This window comes from Periophthalmus magnuspinnatus, chromosome 18 (assembly GCF_009829125.3).
Source record: "Periophthalmus magnuspinnatus isolate fPerMag1 chromosome 18, fPerMag1.2.pri, whole genome shotgun sequence".
Classification (NCBI taxonomy): Eukaryota; Metazoa; Chordata; class Actinopteri; order Gobiiformes; family Gobiidae; genus Periophthalmus; species Periophthalmus magnuspinnatus.
The window spans coordinates 19,647,390-19,671,360 of record NC_047143.1 but is presented as its reverse complement, the minus strand read 5'-3'; the positions used below and the strand labels follow the sequence as shown (position 1 = coordinate 19,671,360).

The following is a 23,971-nucleotide window of genomic DNA, read 5'->3' as shown; positions in this document are numbered from 1 at the left end:
ATAGTGTCTTGGTTAACCTAAATTTGTATTAGTTGATTAATCATTTTATTTAAATTAAAGATGTATATGAGAAACAGCTGAAAGGAGAAGTTAGTAAGTGAGTTAGACAAATTGATAGTAATTAATCAATCAGTCAAATATGAACTCTCAGATGGAGACTGCTTTAGTGGCTTTTAAAGGGCAACAAAAGCCTGCACATTAATTAAACTAAAATCTAACTTGGTCCGTTGGATCACTCTATTCATCAAAAGAGTGTCATTCAGACAGTGGTACTAATATTTGGCTCCCCAGGTCATATTTGGACACCCTATTGTAGTGTTGTCATAATACTGAAATTTCAAACTCAATTTCGACACTAAGCAAGGCGAACTGCTTTTTCCAATGTAAAACGTGCTACTCTAGAGCACTAGCAAAATCACTCCATTCTTCGCACTCTTTGCCATGGTGACAAAACACATTAGCGAAACGGCTGGTAACATGCTGCAAGCTAAGGCCTCATTGTCTGTGCCAGTCCAATTTTACCCCTTTTTTCCCTTATCTCAGTCCCAGTAACACAAGCTGTCCACCAGAACGCTCTCTTTCTCTCTCTCCTATTCTCTTCATCTTTCTCTTTCTCGCTCACCCTCTCTTCATTCAAGCACTGGGCCCTTCTCCATCTGTCCCATCTGATAGTGGCTCAATTTTACCTCCACCAAACCCATCCTCCCATCTCAATTCACAACTACATTGGGAAGAAAATGACTTTCATTTGAATGTGGCTGCTTTTGGAAATTGGAGATGTGAAATAGTCTGTCTGAAGAATAAAGTGAATAACTTTTTCAAACTATATACAATAAATAGAATAGAGCAAAGATACTGGCAGTCTGGTTTATGTGTAGTGATAGATTTTAGGGTAACTAATATACTGTATGTGGATATGATGACTTTCACCATGCAGAAAAATAAGACTGCTTGTAATAAAGAATTAAAACAGGTAGCAGAAAAAGTACACAGGAACAAAATAAAATAATATTTAAAGTGCACTATGTAACTTTTCTGGTGGGGGGAGGTTGTATTCATTCATTTATAATTTTTATTGCACAAAAATACATTGAAAAACATGCATGCTTACTTATTTATTCATAGCACCAAATGCAGATAGGAAAGGAAATTATAAAAAACATTATTTGAGCTTGGAACAAGAGCAAAATAGGCTTGTTTTGATTTGTGCGGCTGTGCACCTACAACTTCCACCATTTTAACAACTTCTGTACCACTCTTGCTATTTGAAATGCATGAAATCCTGTGAGTCAAAGTGTATAATGAGTTTTGCTGCATGTGGAGGAGCAGGTTGGTGTCGCTGAGTGGGAGGGAATCATGTGGGAGAAGTGGTAAAAGTAGGTTACACAGGTACCGTGCATAACAAAAGGTGGGAGATTTTAACCAAAATGAACAGATAATAATAATTACATCATATCGTTACAATCATATTTTTGCAATCCATCCAAAACTGCTAAAAAGTAAATGTCTTGGACAAGGTTCAAATGTTTGGAACACTCCAAGTTTCTGATATTTTAAAAAGGACTTGTACCCAATTTCCCCAATTTGTTTGAGCAATATTTGTCTTGCAAACAACACTTGTCCGACTTATTTTTACTTCAAGAGCTGATTACACAATTTATCTGTACTGGGGCAAGTGTTATTGTATGATAATCAGGATGTGTGTGTTGGCATGCTAGTTGTTGTTAGCTTTACCGTCATTTCCTTTGACAAATCTGATACTCCGTCTGTGATATTATTTTTGCTAACATTTTCAACACTGACTTCTATGATGGACTGTTCTCATATCCTGTATCACGCTGTGTGTTGTAGAAAATATATTTGCAATGCCGCCTCCAAAAGCACATTTCCCCTTCCCCTCTATGACAATATGACACATTTTACATTACACCCAAATATCCATCTTCAAAGTAGCATATCTCTATCATGCCTTTGCCCCAGCTGGCCCCTTCACGCCTCTATGTGTCAGCCTCACTGAATCAGAAATGACAAAGATAAAGAAGAATGTGCAATGGAGATATGAACTGACCTAGATCTGATACAGTCTCATCACTGTGCCCTGTGTGAAAATGACTGTTATGCAAATTTTGAGTGGAACTTGTCAAACTTTAATAGCATTTTCCTCATACCCCAAACAGCTAGGCCTATGTATGCGTAATATTGATAAAAATGAAACAAAAATGAATATGTACACCTTAGCCGCATATGGTAGTGACTCCCACAACATCCATGGAGATGTTAAAGAATAATTCACAGTATGGCATTTAAAGTATATTTTCATGGAGGCAATCATGTGAGACCATCAAGCCAAATTATCAGGTCAAATCTGTGGACATGTGGCCCCACTCACATTAGGAATACATGGATTTCAAGGAGTTTTTGGGCAATATAAACACTGTAATTGAATAAATGCAAGAAGGTAAGGTTATTGTCTCTGTAGGGAAATTTCTCATTTGCATTTGACCCTTCAATGCTGCTGGTTCACTTCATCAAGAGCAATGGATGCCACAGAGGGGGACAGCCAAGGGACCCATCTCCTGCTCAGGGACAGGTCTCCATGATCTTGAGTCTGGCTGGTCTGGACCACCTTGGCTAGAGGATTTTACCTATTCTGCATGTTTCGGCTTGATGGTAAAGCCATACAGTGGAACATTCCAGACAAGAACTATAACATCTCCTTAGGAACAAGTAGGTGTCGGACTCTACACAAGAAAAGTTACAGACTTTATGATTAAATCAAAAATGATTTAATCATGAAGTTGCAACCCAAATAACTGTGATTATATTTTTTTTTATGAATGACCAACCCTTGTCCCTTATCTGGCCCATAAACTTAATCAAAAGGGAAGAAATGAGTTACATGATAAAAATGTTGCAGTTTACTATGAGATTTGACCTGACATGAACCTGGGTGTAACCCCAGGGGACAGTGATGCCATCTGGAACATAAAGCAGTGCCCTCTGTGAAGCGTATACTGTAAACTATCAGCCTCTCTCTGTTTGAGCTCAAACACACTGTAATGCACCAACCATAGAGTTACATAACCATCTGAATCCATCCAAAAGACCAGAATACGTCAGTGCTAATGTTTATCTGGGTAATAGTGACAAATCGCTGCCCATGGCCTAGATACTGACTTCATAATATGCAGCCTTAAAGCGATCATCTGTAATTAGACACTTGCTGACACGCCGTTGTATTCTCGCATAGCACCAGTAGATGTCATCTACATTACTTCTGTCTGGTAGAGTAGAGCTTTAGGCCTTACAGAAGACCAGGGAGCACAGGTGAGCCTGAACAAAGGCCAGGTGACAGGAGGGGGAACAGGTTTCACATCTGCCATCTACTAGTAACAAAAAATCTAATAAACTCCAGCTACTGTCTGCAAGATTATTAGATTAAGAATAGTGTAAATAACTGAAATGTAGTCAACAAGAATATTAGGAAGATTTTTTTTAAGTTGGTCCAAGAAAATGGTACTCTAAACATTTATTAACAGCTTTTTGTATTTTTGACAATTTATCCAAAGAAATTATATTACACTGGAATAAAATGTATCCTGGTTGCACCACCTGCTTGACTCAGTGGAGATGGATAATTTATAGGTCAGATCTGTGGAAAGGTGATCACACTCGTATTAAAAATCCATGTTTTTTTCCAGTATATAAACATAATAAATGGAACATAAAAGAATACATGCAAGTCGGATTAATGCCATTCTGTAGAACATTCCATTCAACAGCAAGAATATCTCCATGGAGACAAGCAGGTTGCAGAGCCACCACGAGAAATGTTACTTAGTGCCCCTTTAACTAAGACAAAAAACAAACTTGAAACCCACATGACGGCACGATAAAGATGGTCATTATTCCACTAGACAAAAGCCTCCAAATTGAATCCATTACCAGACATGTGTAGGCTGTGGTACATCCCATAATAACTGACTCATCTTCTGCAGCAAAATTTAAAAAAATAAACATAAAGGTAAAGTTTAAGCCTGCTTAGCATATGGCCTTCAATAATGACAGTGTTTTAGAGTGTCTTCAGTGGGAGACAGAAAACTATGTGGGCTGGACTTAAAAACAGCAGTTACAAAAGTGGGACAATACAGAGATGCTAGAGCCATAGTGAGTAAGATTTTTTTTGTCTAGAGTAAAAAAAAAACTGTCAAATATGAGCTGTAAAAAGTCTTGCCAGATTTGGGAACTCAAGCAAGACATATACAGGCATTTCAGATCATTTGTGATGGATAGCAAAAATATTTTCTGAGATATGGAGAATTAGATTTACAGTGGACCTGTAGTTCACTTCTTACTGGTTTTAAAATGGAAAACCTTTTTAAAATAGTCAATTTTAACTAATGCGATACTTTATTTTCCCCTTCTAAAATTGTACTTGTGCTATTGTATTTCAATACTACACTTCTTCCTCCAAACAAGAGATCATACAAGTTTAAAAACAGTGATTATTTTAAAATGCATTCACAATATCTTAACCTGTATATTATTCCACTTTTCACTTTGTGTAATTTGTGTCAAATAATTAAGATACTGAATTTAAACCAAAGTATTGATTTGTTCTTTTAAGCATCTCCAGGATTGGCTGTGGACTCCAATACAAAGCAGTGATATTGAACAGCAGCTCAAATCCTTTCTCTCTCTCTGCACCAAAAGAACTATCACCTCCATCAACCCTCAGGGCTCTCCTCCTCCTCTCCAGGCTAATCTGGTCATTCCCTTGCCTTCCTCCCTTTCTCCCTCTCTCTACCTGCTTCTCCCCTCTCTATCTCTCTCTCTTCACCCCCTTTCTCTATCTCTCTCATCTCCTCCTCTATCCTCTCTCCTCCTTTTTCCTCTCCCTTCCCCTTTCTCTGCCCCCTCACCCTCTCAGCTCCTCCCCTCACCCTCTCCTTCTCATCTGTCCCTTTCCTCTCTCTCTTCCCCACCCCTCTCTTTCTCTTGCCCTCTCTCTTATGCTTTCTCTCTCACCATCTCTCCTCTACTCCCCTCCATCTCCCCCCCCCCCCCCTCAGCTCTCAGGCTAAAGCCCCCCTCTGGAGCTCCTCTTAGAACCAATCAACCGTCTATTTCAAAGCACACTCAAGGGCTGAACCTCAACAGCTGCATTATAAAGACACTTTTCAGTTGTATAAAAGGTACATTTAGTAATCAAGCATGTAGTCTAACGTAGTTTTAAAGGTGCATTATGTAGCTTTTCTGGTGGAAGGTCTGTCACCTGCTTGTCACCATAGAAATGTTACTGCCTGAAATGGTCCACACACAGTCTGGCATTAAATTATCTTGCATTTATTCAATTACAGTTTTTTTTTTTACTGCTGAAAAGTACCTAAATTACAATGAGCAGGGGTCACCTCTCCATAGATCTGACCTGTAACTTGGCCTGGTGGTGTCACCTTCTTGTTTCCATGAAAATAGACAGGTTTAATGCCGTACTATCAATATTGCCCATCAATTCCCATTTTCACTGCCCCTGGCATACGGCTACTGCATTCTACTTACTTAGTTCTGCAATTTTATTTTCTTAATTGCTGCTCACTAGTGTGATCTGCAGATATCCATCGAAGGTGCTGACTCTTTGTTGTGATGACGTTTACAGCAACATCAGCTCCCATTGGGCACTGCTGTTTTCTAAAGCAGAAGTTAGCAAACTTGTTTCTTTTATTAAGTCATTGTTGCGATTTAAAATGTATAAATTATAACATAATAATGCATGGGTGTCATAGATTATACCTATCTAGCAGACACAAGAACAATAGGTCTTCTTTAAAGCAAATATTAAGTTTAAGCTTCAAACTAAGCATGAAACTAAAAGTATTTTGTCACGTTTTAGCTGGTTTGGGGTTAGTCTTAAGCGTGACTCCATGTTAGATTGGCTCACCACTCAGTTTGTGTGTCTCTCAAATGCAAATTTGTCTCAATGACCAGACAAAGTCACAAAATAGTCTGTTGTATTCTTAGATTTCAGCTTCAGGAACCAAGTCATTCCATCTTTTGCTCCCTCTGATCAAATTAAGTGTGTTTACCAAATGAATAAATGTGACGACATTCACTTTTTAAAATTTGTTTTTTTTTCACCTATAGTCACATTATTTTTACATGATTAAAATCAGTTCTGCTGGGCCTAGAATATTTCACAGTATGGCATTAAATCAACCATCTCTACCAAGACATGCAAGTTACCAGTCATGTGTAGAGAGGCATATTTCCAAGGCATTTTTTGCACAATATACACCTGCTAGATCAGTTTAATGCTATATTGTTCAGCATTCCAAGTAAAGAAATACCAATTTGTCTCCATAAAGATGTTAACAGGAAAGTTTCATAGTGCACCTTTATGTAACCATTATCAACTAGCAATATCCTATACTATCTTCAGTTGAAATTCCCATGTATGTTGTTAGTTTTCTGAAGAGCAGTGGCTGACATGAGATGGCACTTAGCCTGGGGCAGAGCACGATGTGAAACAACATAGATCTGACGTAATACTCTTGGAATAGTGCGATGATGAATTGTTATACGCATATAACATGAAGAGAGCATTACTATACACTACTACAACGGTACTGACAGATAGCAATTTCTAGAACTGGCTAACTACTTTTAGCTTTGTATCAGATTATAATGTTGAATCCTCATCAAAAACACACCTGGAGTTTTGAGTTAGCTCATTGGTTTTCATATGTACAGTTTCATGGACTGCAGATGGGAACTAGTTTAGTCTTTATTTGAAAGGACAATGTACATAGTCATAAATAAACTCAGTTTTCATGGACTTTCATGGACTTCTGTGGACTCTAATGCCATTAAACACAATATGATAAAAATAATAATCAGCGTTTGATCCTCCTAAGTTTGAACTATGCCCCAAACTTCAAATGTGTCTACTGCATTCAGTTAAAAAGTATTGTAAAACAGGAACTAAGACTGGTCCAATGTTACCATGCTAGTAGTTGTCACACACTCAGCTCTTGCCTCTGAAAATTGTGAAACCACTTATAAACTCATGCAGTGGATAATTAAGATGGCCATGGTCACATTTTTATATAGCAATTTTCTACCATTGATGTTTATGTTGAGAGCGCCAACTTTCAGATCACTCTACCAACTGAGCTACTGTCAATAACAAATAAGGCTAAGTTGATTCTTTTTTTGACACACATGCAAACCAACTAGCATAGCCTTAGTGTTGATGGCAGAAGTTCTTATTGTAGATTGTTTAAATCAGCACTTGATGTTACGACAGCTTGAAAGCACAATAGCACACAGAGCCTTCATTCACTCACAAGTGTTAGCTCAAGTGAGGAGCAACAGTCAACAGCTGCTAGAGGCGATGAAAACGGCTTCCTCTGCAACCTGCTCCAAAGCGCTGTGCACAATAAGAGAAAAAAGGAGGAGACAGAGAGAGACAGAGAATATAAAGTGATAAAAAAAGATAACAGGGAAAGGAGAGAATGAGAGAAAGTATAAAAAATTGATGTCCAATAAAAGACAAAACCGGATAAAATGAGAGAGACAAGGCAGAAGAGGAGAGAAAGAGGGGAACAACAAGTGAGAGAATAAAAGAACAAAGAGAAATGGAGAGAGAGGGTAGAGGATAAAGAGAGAAGAGTGGGAAAGGAGATAAAGAAGAGGGAAAGAGAAAGAAGGAGAGAGAGAGAGAGAGAGAGAGAGAGAGAGAGAGAGAGAAAGCAAAGATTTAAAGAAAGAGGAAAAAAGGACAGGGGGTTGATAAATTGAGAGAGGGATAGGGAGTAGAGAGCGGAAGACATCACAAGACATTACAATAAAAGAACATTTCAGGCAAAAGAGAGCAAAAAAAACAACAACTTTTGTGACAGTATCCTCTTGATGTGGCTAAATTTAGTTCACCCAAATGCATACATACATATCCATATACAGCTGTGTGATTAGCTGCATGGTTTCCTTGTCTTCCATGCATTTTTCCCCTGTCTATTTCCAAGCTTCTTCATCCTCCTCCTCTTCCTCATCTCTGCTCCAGTTCACACAGCCACCGGCAAAGGCAGAAGGAGGACGAAATATAGCCAATCGTATTTTAACAGGGTTGTAGTGAATTCAGACTGCTGGAGATGTGTTTAGTTTAGTAATAAGAAGTATGCAAAACATTTAGTTAACGCAATGTTGCACAAAAGTGACAATACAGCTGTTTTTTAAAGATAATAAAGTTTTAGTTGAGTTGAGATAATAGTTTCAAATCATCAATGATCAACTTGGGGCTTTTTAATTGATTTGTCAGTAAAAGTAAGTGGTTTAAGGCAGAATTCAGACATTTAAGGAATAGTTCTGTGTTAGTTAATGGCACTAATAAAAAAAATGAAATTAAAATTGAAAGCAATTGTATGTGTTAATTTAAATTCATTTAAATTCAATCAAATCTAATCAACAATCATCATCAATCAATATAAGAGGGGAAAAATGGTATTACTCAAAAATCCATTCATTGCAATACAGGCATTTGCAGATCAGATGGAGAACCTTAGTGTTATTTAGTTTCTTGTGATCCAGATTATTGTGTCTGCCAAATTGGGGAAGACTATATTATATAAAACATTATATACTGCAAAACTATGCAATATTGGCTTATAGTACATTTGCTTGCATTTCTTTTTCTGCCCTGTCAGATTGTCCACAGCAGCAGCCCCACATCAGCTGACCCTTCGTTAAAGCGATTACACTTAATGAGCAGCACTTGCCTAATCCAGTTTAACTCACAACGAAAAGACAACGCACAACAGCACAACTGCACACACAGCGCTCAAGAGCTCAGGGATTTTAGAAAATTATCTAGTTACAATTTTTCTGACAGATGTTGCTATTGGATATGTTTCATTTTTCAAGTATATCACATAGGCCAGCAGCATAAGCGAAAGAAGATTAAATTTGAATTGCTTAAATTAAACACACAAGAAATAATCAAATAAAAGTTGCACCATGGAACTTTTCTTGTGCAGGGTACACAGACTGCTCGTCACCATGGCAATGTTTTTGCTTTGCCTGCATGTTTGGTATGGCATTTAACTAATTCATATTGCATTAATTTCACAACGTCAAGGCAGGCAATAACATCATCGTGGGAACGAGCAAGTGGTGTACACTCATCTAAAAAAGTTACATAGTGTGCCTTTAAATAGGGTAGGTCTACTCTGAACAGTAGATATAGCATGTTTTATTATGACTAACTAGAGATAGGCCAGTATATTGGTTGGCTGATATATCAGGCTGTTTGTTTTTTGGATATTTGATATTTGGAGTTTTTAGTGTGTCGGTTATCGACCTCAAATCTCCAGCACAGGCTGATATTTTCTTTTAGTGGATTTGCTGCCTAGAACATGCACACAAAGCTTCACTGGAATACTTTAAAATAAAGAGACAACTGCAGAAAATTTGATAGATTGCTCTCTTAACGGTTTAAAAGGTTTTTATATTTAAGCTTGTAGAAAGTTTATATGAAATAATTTGAGGAAAATAATCTAAAGCTGCCACATATTTGCCTAAAAATATCAGCAGAGCTTATCAGCCATTGGTTGCTCGGTATTCTAAACAATCAGTATCAGCATTGGCCATGACTCTCAGTCGAACTCTATAAATAACTAGACAAAAAATTTTATTACTCAAACACTGAGAATGTCTTTAAGTCATTGTTCATCCCTCAAACAGAGAAGAGCACAAAAATCCTAAGCAAGTACCTAAATGAGCTTCCTGGTTATTAGCCAATCATATCTCTCCCAAGGCTGAGCACGTCAGATAGGGCCCAAAGCAGAAAGTCAATATGCAGCAGCTAAAAGCAGTGGGAGGGTATTTTTATCTGTGGCAATTAGAAATGCATTAGATCCCAAACACAGAGTCTATAACAAATGTGGGATATTGTTGCATGAGAATAAAGGACTAAAATATCTGCACACAACATGATTTATGCGGTTTTATATTTACTATAAATTGATTCTATACATTTAGTCATTCTTTGTCATTCTAATCTTTTTTGTGTAATTTTATTTAATTAAGTCTATTTACTAATGAAAAGATAAACTTGGATAGGTTTAGATGGTAGTATATGATTTATCTTTAGATTAAATAATTATGAATCATGACAAATGTGGCATTGTAAAGTCAGCTTGTTGACTATATAAAATGTAATGAACAAAGATACAAAGCCTGTTGTAAAACAGTTGATCAATAATAATTTGATAACACGACATACCAAACACACGAAAGAAACCAATATCTCCCAAAATAAAAGATATCCAGTTTTGTCTACAATATTTTCTCAGTCAATATCTCACGTGATAACTTCAAATCAGATGACAAAATAGGAGTTAAAGTGGAAAAGTGGCCCTGTGCAGAATCACTTGCCTCTAAGCAGGAGTCCTTTGTGTCTCTGTTACTCCAACTGAGCCAAATCTACTCAACATTTCAAATACCAAAACCTCCGTGAATCAGCGAGTCCCATTATGTAGTGTGGTCTATAGGAAAACCATTTGTGCTCCACGGGACTGTCTGTTCCCATGGAGCGTGACCGATAAAATGGACACTGAAATGGGTGACAGATTGGGTAACATTTACTCTATTCCTGATTTGACCTGAGTGTTAAATCTGGGACAAATGTGTAGTGGGATACATTACCTATTATGCAATAAGATATTTTAGGACAAAAAGACATAGCAAAATGATTACCGTTATGACAGGCTGAGGGATTAATGGATTAGGATTTCAAATTACAGAAAAAACACAAACAAAAAATGGTTGTTGGACCCACTTTTTAAAAATGATTCCACAACCATTTTAAGACTTTTCTCTGCTCGATTTAGGGGGGGGAAATGTAATTGCGACAAATATTGCAATTAGACATTCTATTACCAAAATTGCTTTGATAATTGTGCCTACATTGTGACTACATTAAATTGCTCAGGAGAAAAAACGAGCCATGGGGAGGACCTCAAACGCATTACTGGAGTCTCGGGTGTACAGTACAGTAAGTGTCTGTGATGCGTTCAGGGCCATAGTCGCGTTGGAGTTTCCGATTCTCCACAGTGCGATAGAGTTGTTCCAGTCCGCTTCCTCCTGAGGTCAGTTTACAAACAAATAAACAAATGCAGACGTGCTCCAGTGAAAGTGAAGTCCTCCATCCAAACATCATGTCCTGCTGTTTATAGTGTATTCAAATCAGAGCAGCAGAGTACACTGCTAATGGTTTACTATGTATGCAAATTTAAGCAATCAAAATGCACATAGTCACTAAGCTAGCTTGTTGGCATTTTGAGCACTTTTCACTTTAAAAAATGATGTTTTAAAACTGTTAATTTCGATGGCAAGTCCTAATTTTTGATGCATGTGTTATGTGACTTAGAACTTAAGATACCAATTACAGTATTTGCAATTGTAATAAAATAACTTCTTTTTGATAGAATAGAAATAAAGTTACTACTCCTTTGAACAAGTACTGATACCGAATAGTTTCCGATAGTTTACAAATGGTCTGTATCAGATATCAGAACTATATGTACATCTATATCAGAACTGGGGTAAGACTGCATGATTGTATTTTGTGTTGAAAATTCCATTCTATTGCCTTTTCTTTGTACTGCAATCAAGTTTGAAATTTTAGTAAAATGACATCACTACTCCTCATATGTAAAAGTTTATTTATATATTGGAAAACAAATTGAGTTGAAACAGAGATCTTATACAGGCCCAGCAGTCAATAGATTCACATTTCTTTCTCATGTAACTGGAAGCTACTGTGTCTTTGTCCCTAACACATTCAAGAAAAGAAAAGCATATGTCAGTGCTGTTGTACCTGCAAAATGTCACTACAGTCCGCCTCAGTAAAGGGAGACGCGTGCCAGGACAACAGATCCTTCTCTCCTCCCATAATGCATCACTGCTGGAGGGAGTGCAAGCAATAAAGAGTCCTCCACACACACAACATTTAAAAACAGAGCAATAGAAATGACCGCCGGCATCGACCGCAGCCTCTTCACTGCAGCAACCCCTCCCAAAAAGGGAGGAATGAGGCAGCCAAAGATAAGATAATTACAATTAGGTACGATTTTGATCCACAAATGGCACCCACAAAATGTAAGGCAATTTGTGTAGCAAGAATCCATGTTCTTCAAGGAATTTTATATCATAAAACCTTTTTATCATAGACCTATGATTAAATACATGCAAGAGGTTTAATACTGTGAAAGATGCCAGGCAAAGCAGTAACATCTAGCGATGGGACTTTCGGCTCTTTTGTGGGCTCCAAATCCTTTGGATCTGGTCATTTCAAAGAGCTGTTCAAAAGACTGGCTCTCTTTTATTTATTTATATAACAGAAGTCAATGTTAGAACGAATTTTAACAACAAACTAATCACAGAGAGAAATGACCATGGCTCAGATTTGATTAAAATGGTTCAAATTGAGAGTGGGAGTGTTTACTCTTTGAAATTATGAAAATCGAAATTAAACGCTGCACTACAATAATAACAATTATTCAAACTGGTATTACGAACCCAGATATGTTTTTTGTGTACAAAGCTGTGTCGCCTGCTCTGCAGATGTTGATTCAGTGTTAAACAGGATAAAAATGCATAAAAATTAGGAAGAAAAAGATTAGGCTCTTGACCATGAGATCCAGATCCAACCATTCACATTAAGGAACGGTTCAAAAGAGCCAACTCGTTCACCATCATCACTTCATTAGTAACATCCTTATCAATTAACTCAATTCAACTTTATTTTTTTACTTATCCAGGTGACTATACTCAAAACAATACTAGGTCAACTGGATTTTATTGTTTTTCTTCCCTGGTCATTCATTCTTCATTTCAGTTGTAAGATAGAGCAGGCCTACATATCTGACCAACTTTTTTCTACCGGTTCTGTGTTTAAATGCAAATTCAAGAAGTGAAATGTTTTGTATGGGTTACCGACAAAAGCTAATTTATTATTATTTGTTATTTTAGTTTTAACACGATAAGTTTTGAGCAACAGAGGGTTGAATGAGTGACTTGTACGTTGCAACTCATGCCTTTTAATGAAACGGTCTATTTTAAACAATGGCTTTCTTTATTGTTACCCTGTCAGTGGCATACAATAGTTTCAATATTATCGTTTATTGTGTTATATGTGTTATCGTGACCTGCCTACATATACTCTTTCAAAGTGTGATTTTGGTTTCAATTACGTCAGAGGCGCTCACATGCCAATGACAGGAGCATTGCACAAGCAGGTTTCCTGTGAATTCTGTTTCTCTGTATCCTTTTGTTCCACATTTCACAGTATTCACCCTCAATCTATTAGTCTGCCTCCTAAACCAAAGAAAAATGAAATGAATGTTTTTATCTGATCTTTGTTAACTCCACCACTGCAAATTCACAAATCAGAGTGTTATGTTTGGGCACTCTTTTGGAGGTTGAAGAAATTATAAAGAGTCAATGAAAGTCAAGAGAAAATTGGAAAAGGTTGTGACATATCTCCATAGCAAGTTACTCACTGATTAACAAAAGCTAACCACTTTAGGGAAGTAACAACAAAAATGGACCTATTATTGCTGATTAATTAAAGAATAGTCATGCCAACGCCATGCCACCCCGAGCAGCATATGAGCCAGTTATACCTGCAAGTGAAACTAAAATTAGAACATTTTAGATTACATTTAAAAGTTTTTATTTTATCTTGACCACCTCTGCAGTTCTAGTACATGATTTAGTAACTATAGCAACTCAAGCTGTTACATACTTTGTGGCTTATCTTCAAAAGGCAAGGCACTCCAAATCTGCAGCCCTTTGTGACCGCTATAAGTAAGAGCCAGCAACATAAGAGAAAGTGGCCTATCTCCTTAATGAACAGCTCTTCAGTCTGTTTACTTGTATTAGATAACCCATTTGTGAGTACTTTCCATTTGTTTGCCTTGAGCGCAGGGCTAAAAGGGGGCAGTGGAGGAGATAATGTAACACCGTGTCGTCCCTCCATTGTGTCGCGGGGCAATTATAGCAAACGGCTAACAAATGCACAATGTATTATTCACTGCATCCTGTGTTCCCCTCTGCCTCTTTATGCTAACGGTGTTCATTACTACATCTCTGGACGCTAGCATATATTTTTAATGTAACGAGAATAGCAATTTTCAGTCTCGCTCTGTATTTTTAGCTGTATTTATGTGCGTTTTAAAAGGACATCGTGAAACGTGGGGTGTTGTTTTTTTATGTGTAACAATCAAGGCATTAACACAAGCACTCTGGTCTGTTGTTATAAGGCAGTGGATATAATTGTACTCCTTGAGGCTGAATTTACAACTAGTTTTAACTTTTTAGTTGTTGGTTTATTTTGCGCTAATTTCCAACAGTTTTGACACGGTCTCTAGTATGAAATAAAAACACTTAATTTTTGTTTTGTTGACAATATCAGGGAAGATATTTTTAATGCAGCTTGTATGCAATTTGGTAATAGGAAACATTTGATTTTTAAATCTAGACATAATTGTGATTCATTTTGCAGCCCTTTACATTTGACACAACTACTCTAAAACCATAACCCAATGCAGTACTTAAACTATTCAGTCAGTTTTGTCCAGCATATCCCCCTGCTTTCTTGTGCTGAACAATATAGCAAGTCTATGGTCTTGCAAGAAAACTACAAATCGGTTGGCCAAATATGATTTAAATTCTTCATTTTTCACCATGACAAAGCAGCAAATATGCAAAACAAGCAAAGCAAGAATGAGTCATAACACTGGAGTAAACAGGGTTTTTGAGAGCTGTAAAATTTATGAGAGTAAAAAATGTCCACAGAGGACTTTGTAACTTTTTCTAGTTCACGGTCTGCCACCTGCTTGTCTCCATTGAGATTGCTTTGTGTGGAATGTTCAACAATATAGGACTATGGAGATAAGCAGGTGGCACCTCCAGGTCAGATCTGGAGAGGCGAGCCCACTCACAATAAAGAATGCCTGTCATGTCTATTTTTAGCAATAAACCACCTGCTGAATAAATGCAAGATAGATAATAAGTTTAATGACATACATACATTCCAGGCAAAGCAATAATACATCTGCATGAGAACAAGCAGGTGGCGGACAGTCCATCAGAAAAGTTACATAGTACATCTTTAAATATATACAAATGTGTTATTCTATGGTGCAATGATTTTAAGTAAGGGACAAGTAATGGGTTGCAGCTTGTTATATGCAACATTTTGAGGATTTTTTCCCCATTTAAAAGATATGTTTTGTTTGAAATTGTTAATCGCTGTGGCAATGGTCATAATTTTTCATCATTCTGGACCCGTGGAGACCCGAGAGAATTGCAACTAACAAACTATTACAAGGGATTAAATCCAGAGTTTTCATGGCTTTATTCTTCCACCACTAGCAGCACATCTACTTAATAATAGGATTCTGTTTATATTTTAAAAACGTCCAAGAGAAAAAGACAAACTGATAAAACAATCACATTTCAGAAGACATTTGACCAGATATAAACTACAGGGTTAGTAGTTTTTTTATGCAGACATGATATTTTGTTGTTTATGGAGGAAATGAAAAACTGCAGTCTTTGCGATTTGCCGATTTTGACCATTCAAATTACGATTATTATTTGACTGTGATGAATCTTGCAGCCCCACCCTCTTCTCCCCTTTAGTTGTTTTTACCTTTTATGCACCTGGATGATCTTTTCTCTACAGTGGCAGTCACATTCATCATTGGGTCTGCAGTCCTGGGACATCCCCCTGGCTTCACTCTCCCTCCTCTCTTCTGTCTTTTTAATAATGTACATGCTCTGACAGGGCTCATTCCTGGAATACCTGATGTGACACAGCAGCAGCAGCACTTCAGATTAGTCACATACAAACGGGAGCTAAATGCTGTTAAAATACTAAACTTTGTAATTTCTATTCAAAGACAATGATTCTTGCTGCTGCACTTATTATATGGTTTAAAAAAAATATACCCACCTAATAACTATACTAATTAAAATAAGAATATTAGAATTGGAATAAGAATGTATAGTTAAATTGGGGGCATGTGCTGTTTTTAGTGCTAAAAGGTGACTTATTACCATGTATTCTTACTGTGAGTGAAGTCATGACCTGCAACTTGGACTGTAAATTGCATGTCTCCATAGAGATATGAGTTTAATGGCATACACATGAACAGTCAAAAAAATGAAATCAATAGGAGACAAGCAGATGGTAGATCAACCATCAGAAAAGTTACACAGTACATCTTTAAAAAAATTGTCCAATTCCTAAATGCGACTATGCAAATTGCGAGCTCTTGCAGGCCTACAGTCTGAAAGGAATCCCAAGTATTTGTTCCTATACTACTCACTTGAGAGGGCTTATTCACTACACTGTGTACATATGCATGAGAGGAGGCGCGTCATGTACTCAGAGGACCAGGGATTGTTTGGTTTAACATAACGAGCGATTTGGCTCCCGCAGGTGAAGAAGAAGGAAAAATCATCAACACAGCAGGGGAATTGTGCCATAGGTCCTCTAGGTGAACCTGCTTAATTTGGAGGAGATGGATGGCCTGGTTTACTTGTGTTTAAATAGGTGTCAATATGAATATTTTCTTCATTGCAGGTATTTATTGCAGCAAAACCTGGAAGATGTGAGACAGGCTTCTGTTTTGACAATGTTTAAATCCAGGCTCAAAACGGTTCTTTTTTGTGTATGAATTGTGCTATACAAATAAATTTGCCCTGCCCATTGCTCAAAAATATCTTGAAAAGCCAATCACGTCTACATAAATCCAGAGATAAACATTTAATGCCATACTGTAGAATATTCTCGGGAGCCAAAGCAATAACATGGAGACAAGAAGGTGCTGGACCCCTCTGTCTGAAATGTTGAATAGGACAGAGTTAAAAAAAAAAAGTCGTCCAATTTGTAAGGTAGAAAATCCGGCGTAGTATTGATTCATAGTCAAATAATCACCAAACCTAGTTCAAAATGAGTTTTGTGTTCAGTCTGTTTACATAAGAAGATATTGTTATTCTGTTTTTGAGCAGCTGAGAGTCACATGGTTTTAGAGTCAGCCCCAGAATGAATGAACAAAATCCATCACACTGAAAACCCTGCAGTTTCATGCAAGTTAAAAACTGTAGAAAGAATACAGAAATGAATCATACTGCAGATGTATTGTACTTATACTGAACTGTCTAGGAGATACTGGGTCAGGAAAAAAAAAAAAAAAAAAAATCAAAACCATTAACATCTTATACAACCAAGAATACATGAAATAAGGGTCCATTATGTACTGAAAAAATACAACATTAATGCAAGCACAGAATAGTCACTCAAACAGGGTCCAATTTTCATGCACCAACTCAAGCTAACAATTATTTTAGAAGCAACAGCAGCATGGTGTCAGATTTCTTTGTCCTGAGGTGCTTAATTATAGAGAAGTAAAAATTAGTATTCGGATAGGTTTAAAAATTGGGTTATAAAGGCAGCTGAAGAACCTTTAACGGCATGCTTTCTTCAATATGCAGAAAACAAGGGCAACCATCTTAAAAAATCTCACAATAATGCAAAACAAAAAACAATTAAAATCTGCCACCTGCTTGTCTCCATGGAGATGCTATGTGGTTAATGTTATCTAAAATGTTCCACAGAATGGCATTAAACGTATCTCTATGGTGACAAGCAGGTTACACCCAGCAAAGTTACAGCTTAGATCAGTGGAGAGACAACACAATAACAACACAAGGTACATTTGAGAAATAAAAATTCATGTAATGAAGAATTATGAAAAACAATCCAAATAGATGTTTAAGCCCAATCTGTGGAACATTCTAAGCAAAGCAATAACATCTCCATGGTGACAAGCAGCTAGCGGACATTACACCAGAAATGTTGCGTAGTACACATTTTAAAACCTGACACAACCTATATGAAATGAAAACAAAGACAACTTAAAGTACTATTAGCGTTGTCCCGATACTGCAATTCCGATTCCAACATTAAGTCATAGTACCACATATTACCCCGTGGCCTTATATATGTGTAATCCCTCAGTTGTCCAGGTAGGTTCCATAGTGGTCCAGGGGCGTATACTAGTCTATGTGTCTTATACTTGTTCTGAGCTCAAGATCACTCTAAAGCTATTCAGCTCAAATGAGCATCTAGTTTCAATACTAGTTTTAGTATCAATTAGCATCTGATTTGACACTTTTGTAAGTACTATATATAGTCAAATATTTGTCTCACTCCATGGGTTAAAACAAATCAAATATACTACAGTGCATACAAAGCTACCAAAATCATTGGAAACAACTCTTCCACATGGTAATCCCCAGCGTTCAAAGCCCTGGTTCAGATGAGCAAAAGAGAGATAACAACAACAGTATTTCACCATTGAAAAGGGCAGGAAGTTCCAACACAGACTTGACCTCAGGGGCTCTGTGTTGTTATGGTGACAAGAGGAAGGGAGGAGCACGGACTAATAAAAAGACAAGAATATATTTTTTTATGTTTAACAAATGAGAAAATTGTGAGAAAAAAGTCATAGCTATAGCCAGGGCTGCTTAATTATGGGTTATTAAGTTATTTGGGTTGTATCTGGAATCTGGATTATTTGAAACAGGTATTCAATTAACCTGAATGCTGAAGAATTCATTTATTATCATTTATTAGTATTGTTTTATAATCCATTTTCAATGTAGGTTAGACAAGAGACTTCATCCCAGGTTTTGATGTGGAGTGCTTACTCCACATCCATAACAGATTTTTTTTTTTTTTACAATTACACCATTTTGTATTTAGTTGAAGTGATAAGTGGACTGGTGATTCAAAAAACACTTGTTATTGAATAATACTGATGAACATTCCAGGCCAAGCAATATTGCGCCCATGGACAGGAGCAAGTGGAAAGCACCTTATTTTTTCTAATAGTTCTTCTCTTACTCAATATTTTTTGTGTACTTGGTTTGGCATTTAAGTTGTGGTTTCTGAACAAATTTGTGGAGGGGGAAACCCAATGTGCATATTTGTTCCTGCCAGGGCAAGTGCAACACAGCATAAACAACAAATCAAGTGGCATTTTAGGTAGACAGGAAGAGGGTTATGACACCTCTGAATACCCAGTACATGGGCCTCTGCACAGGAATAGGTAGCAGTTACTCTGTGTCAACAACGTATCAGAGCGCTGGGTTTTCAGGGACTTTTTTATACAACTTTTAATGTCACAGTTGAAGGAGCAGATATATTAAACATGGACAACATTGCCATTTTTGTTTGAGATATGTAAAATTTGAATTGAGAATAGTGTCTAAACAAGGGTCATGATTTCTACATTTGTGCCCTATATTAAACACTGTTAAACACAGTACTTTTATTGCCACTGCAAATGCTCTTACTGGTGATGTAAGTGGCCATGACAATAATTAACAACAGCAGATTTAAGTGTTGTTATTTTTGTTTTATTGGGTTCCAGCCTGCAGCCAAATTTTATTTTAGTATTCAATTCATTTCAATTTCAGTTTCATCAACAAATCAAACTATTATTTTTATAAGAATTTTTAAAAAAAAGAATCTTTAACCAAATACAGGTGCAAATGCTGTTTGCATATTCTTCTGTTTACACTATGCATCTTTACTATACTACACATAAAATAAAATGGAAAACATTGCCACTAACTTGTGAGCCTGTCTAAAATAATCAGAAAAAAAAACTGTGACCAAACTCTACTGTGAACATTACATTACAAAGACAAATCCTCCTCCTTTATTTCTATACAGTACTTGAATACAATAAAAGTGGGTTGGAGCAATAGGGGCCATAGCTGTTGCATGACTCAAACCCTACAGGCACTTTGGGGAACCGTACATTATTTGACTCTGGCAGAATCCGGTTTAAATGTAGATGACAGCGCCAACGCTTCTCCTCTCTCTTCATCGTTTTCTCCGTCTCTCCATCCCTCCATTTTCTAGCTTTGTTGAGTCCCCCCTTTCTCTCTCCCTGTTGCAGCAACTGCAGTAAAATTTAAGGTATTTGATGAATCGTAAAGTATATTTAAAAAAACAAAAAAAAAACATATAACAATAATAATAATAATAAAAATAATAATAATAAGTGTGCAGTGATTTGCATAGTGATACAATAATAACAATAATAATAATAATAACAATAAGTCAATCCAGTGTGCAGTGCTTTGCATAGTGGTACAGCAAAGATTTGCACATCAGATACCCTACCTGATGCTCCCTTTAAGTTTATGCAAGACCTGGACCTGAACAAAACTGTAGCTTGTCCTGACCCCAAAAATTTAAAAAGAGCAAATGTTGACATTTTGAAGAATTTATCATTACTATAGAATAGAATAATATTACATAATACACAAAGCAATGCATCATATCACTACAGAGAGTAGAGGGCGGCAGTCACTGGGGAGGGTATCTGACATAAAATGTGAGCACATGCAATAGGAAGTTTGCATTTTGTGTCCCATGCTTGCCAAAATTGAGGAGGACAAATTAGAAAGGGCATCTGAGATAAAACCAATTCCAGCCTTCTGTAATTTGGGAAACAAAATGTTACTGATAAGCTGGAAACCAGACAATAGGGCTGAAGATTTATGGGATAGAAAAGTGAATTGCATTTTTTTGTGATTTATGTTTAAAAAGTAGAATTCTGATAAGAATGCACCTTGTAAACAACTCCAGGAGCATTAACGCTTATGTTCTGAACTCTTTAGTTCAGATTTCAGTCTTCTCATGTTTGTAAAAAGTCTAAACTACAGGTATAGCAAGCTTGTATTAAACAAACAAGTGCAACCTTCACGATCCGACAACTGTGCCAACTCAAATTGCAAATTCGATTGGATTGCAATATATTGTGCACCCCTTATTTCTATGTTACTGTAAATAAGTGCAAACAAGACAACCCATTAAGTCCAAAAATGTTTGGATGTTTTATTCATGTCCCGTTAGGCCATGATACTTCACACTACACCACAAACATTTAAACCCTAAAAAGCAGAGAGCATGCATCCTGTGGCTTTGCTCTCCAGCCCTGCAAAGCCCTAAAGTATTTGAGAATATAGTATTAGGTTGACAGCATGCGAGCGTGGTGTGACCATGGCTCTTAGCTGCAGATAGACTCACCACTAATTACTAAAAAGACTAACCCACATCCGAGGTACACAGAAATAACATTGTACTAGTAAATCAAGAAACTTCTACATTAAAAATAACTGCTAGGTCGTATGTAATGAGACAATTTGACCTAAATCTCTGATAGAAACATTGATATAAACCTATAAATATGTAATAGACAATGTCAATCTTTTGATGCAGGCCAAACTGAAGCAAATTTATATTTTGAATTTTTAGGTTGCCAAATCAGGGCCAAGAATATAAGAATTAACAAATATTTTCATATTAAGCTTTCTCAAAGGTAAAAACACAAACCACAATGAATGCCTTTATCTAAAAAACATAATTCATATGGGTTTCCAGATGCTCTTTAAAATTTGTGATGATCTCAATTAATTTCCAAAGGTATGGAGGTGACACTTTTGAGCAAAACAAAACAAAAATGGTTTGTTTATACTGGTTTTGCTGTTAGGAGTAAGCCTGATTTTGGAGCCTATACCTACCCCTACACTAGAATATAACCTAGTCTTTGTGTGTTTAAGTCTAGACACTATTGTTATAGGACCAATGTCAGAATAAGCAACATGTGTGCATTCTTGTATTCATCCTCTATCCTCCTATCCTCCACATGACATGAATAGCCTACAAATATATTTTTGTTAGTTTTTAACCACACAATCAATTCACTATAGCACGTTCTCATTAGAGAGTTAACCCATGACCTTGACTGTTCTGCAATCACCTGTTCATGTTATAGGCCTAATTGACAGCTGCGCGCGCAAAATAAAACAAAACTGACATTTCTGTCAGAGAATAATGATCATATTATGGCCCCTGCGTTGGCATGTGTGACTGCCCGGTGGTGCCTTGTTTCAGAGTGGCCGTTGACTCATTCACACGCGCACAATAAGACGCCTACTTGTACGTCTCGGTGGGGGATTGCGCTCGAGGTGGATAAAGTGTCGCGATTACGGTGACGAGTCTGGCGACCTTGGAGCATTGAACGCGCAACGCACACTTTCACTTGACTTGTTACAAAGATGGACTATTATATCACTGACAGGCGGCACTCAACACAATGTCAAACAGAGAATGAATTGATTTTGGTAGTAGCAAGTCACCCAACAAGTAAAATCAGAACCAACAACAGGTTATCCATGATCAAATACAAAAAGAATACACTTTATATTATATGCATCAATTAGGAGAATAATACGAAAGCAACAGATATGCCTAAACTTGCATATTTCTCCTACAGCCAAACGCTAAAAATGGGCAGTAAACAGTAGTATTTGGCACGCTTTGGTTTACCACATCGGGTCAAACTGAAATGCCTATGTAAACCAGAAATGTCTATCCAATTAAGCAACCTAATCCCAGCTATAATGTCAACAGCAAATTATTATATTCATGAGGCGATAACGAGCAAGCATCGGTGCTGTTTAGACCCCAGGGGCTTTTGTATTCCCCTGCGTAAACACAAACAATTTCCGAGACGCACAAAACATGAAAACGACAAGTCATGGTTCCTCTTTTGTTTTTTGATCCCAATTGCTTGACGTACCTCGGGACACAGCTGGGCGAGGAGCGATCCACCTCCCAGGTAGCGAACAGGTTCATGTGCACCGGGCGGTTGGAGGTGATGCTGACCGGCTTGGAGGGCTGCATGTGCGGGGAAGGGACACCCCCAGTGCGCGGGAGCCCTCCTCGCTCCGACATCCTGGAGGTTGAAGACAGGCGAAGTTAGCAGCACGGAAACCCCGGTTTATCCACGCTTCCCCCTCGTGTAGATTTGTTGTTCTGGTGTCTTCCCTCCTTCTTTTTGTTGTCTTAATAATAGTCAGTATCTAGCTTGTTCCAAAAATGCGTAATCGCTTCCTCTGCAAAAGTTGAAACGCTAATCGCCGCATGAAAGTGCACACATTGCGGTAGGTTTTGGGTCAAATATACCGGTAATTCCACGTCTTCTACAGTCCCATCTGTGCCCCAAAAGCCTTAACTTCGTGTCGGCTCTGTGCTCTCTGTGAGCTTGGCGTGTTGGTGGTGTCTATCCTTTGGAGGAAGCGGAAATTTCTCTAGCTGAAGTCGCGCAGTGAGCTACGCCTCTTGTGTTGGAGGGACGTAACGCGTGCGCCACAGAGAAGCCAAATCGGGCCAATGAGGAGGCTAGGAAGTACCGCTGCTGTGTTTCTTCAAATCCAGGTGCATATTTAATTGACTTACGGGATAACGTTACGGTTCAAGGCACGTTTTAATCAACACTGCGTCCTTTCATTGGCTACGATGATAAAGCACTCAGTCAGTTTGTCTAGCTGTAGTGTAGACCTGTTAATATTTGGGATATGCTACTGAATATTAAACATCTGAATCATGGGCTATGGGCACTATTCTAATCTAGGCCCCATCTTGCATAATGTAAATAAAGTCTCACAATTTCTTGGCTCATTTCATACATTTTACAAGTTTATTTTCTTGCCACATTAACCACATATGCTTTATTACAACCTGCAGCCTATTACTAAACTTGCATTGAATCCATGACACAACCTTCTCTCATATAAAAGCATTTATTGCACTTTTACTGTTAATGACCTCACCACACTCCCATAGTTCATTTTTATTGACACAGTAATAACACATTATTGTTGCCTTCTATTTTGAGACAGGTAAAGACAGATAAGGAAAGCATTACACTTATAGACATATAATGACATAATGCATTTATATAGCAGCGTGGACAGGAGTGGACAAAGTGTGTTGCAGAAAATACATTTTAATTGCTCTATTTCCGGGCCTTACAGCTGGTCG

At 37.4% G+C, this 23,971-nt stretch overlaps 1 protein-coding gene across 2 annotated transcripts in view; it reads right to left on the bottom strand.

Moving 5' to 3' along the window:
* LOC117386272 (phosphofurin acidic cluster sorting protein 1-like) overlaps window positions 1-23,276 on the bottom strand; it is a 69,541-nt gene extending 46,265 nt beyond the window's left edge. Inside the window, exon 1 of one of the 2 annotated variants that reach the window (XM_033983609.2) lies at window positions 22,728-23,276. In XM_033983609.2, coding sequence (XP_033839500.1) covers window positions 22,728-22,882 — 155 coding nt within the window. In that variant the 5' untranslated portion in view covers window positions 22,883-23,276. The remainder of the gene's footprint in view (window positions 1-22,727) is intronic. The other variant, XM_033983611.2, reaches the window with a different exon arrangement.
* Between the last annotated feature and the right edge of the window lie 695 nt (window positions 23,277-23,971).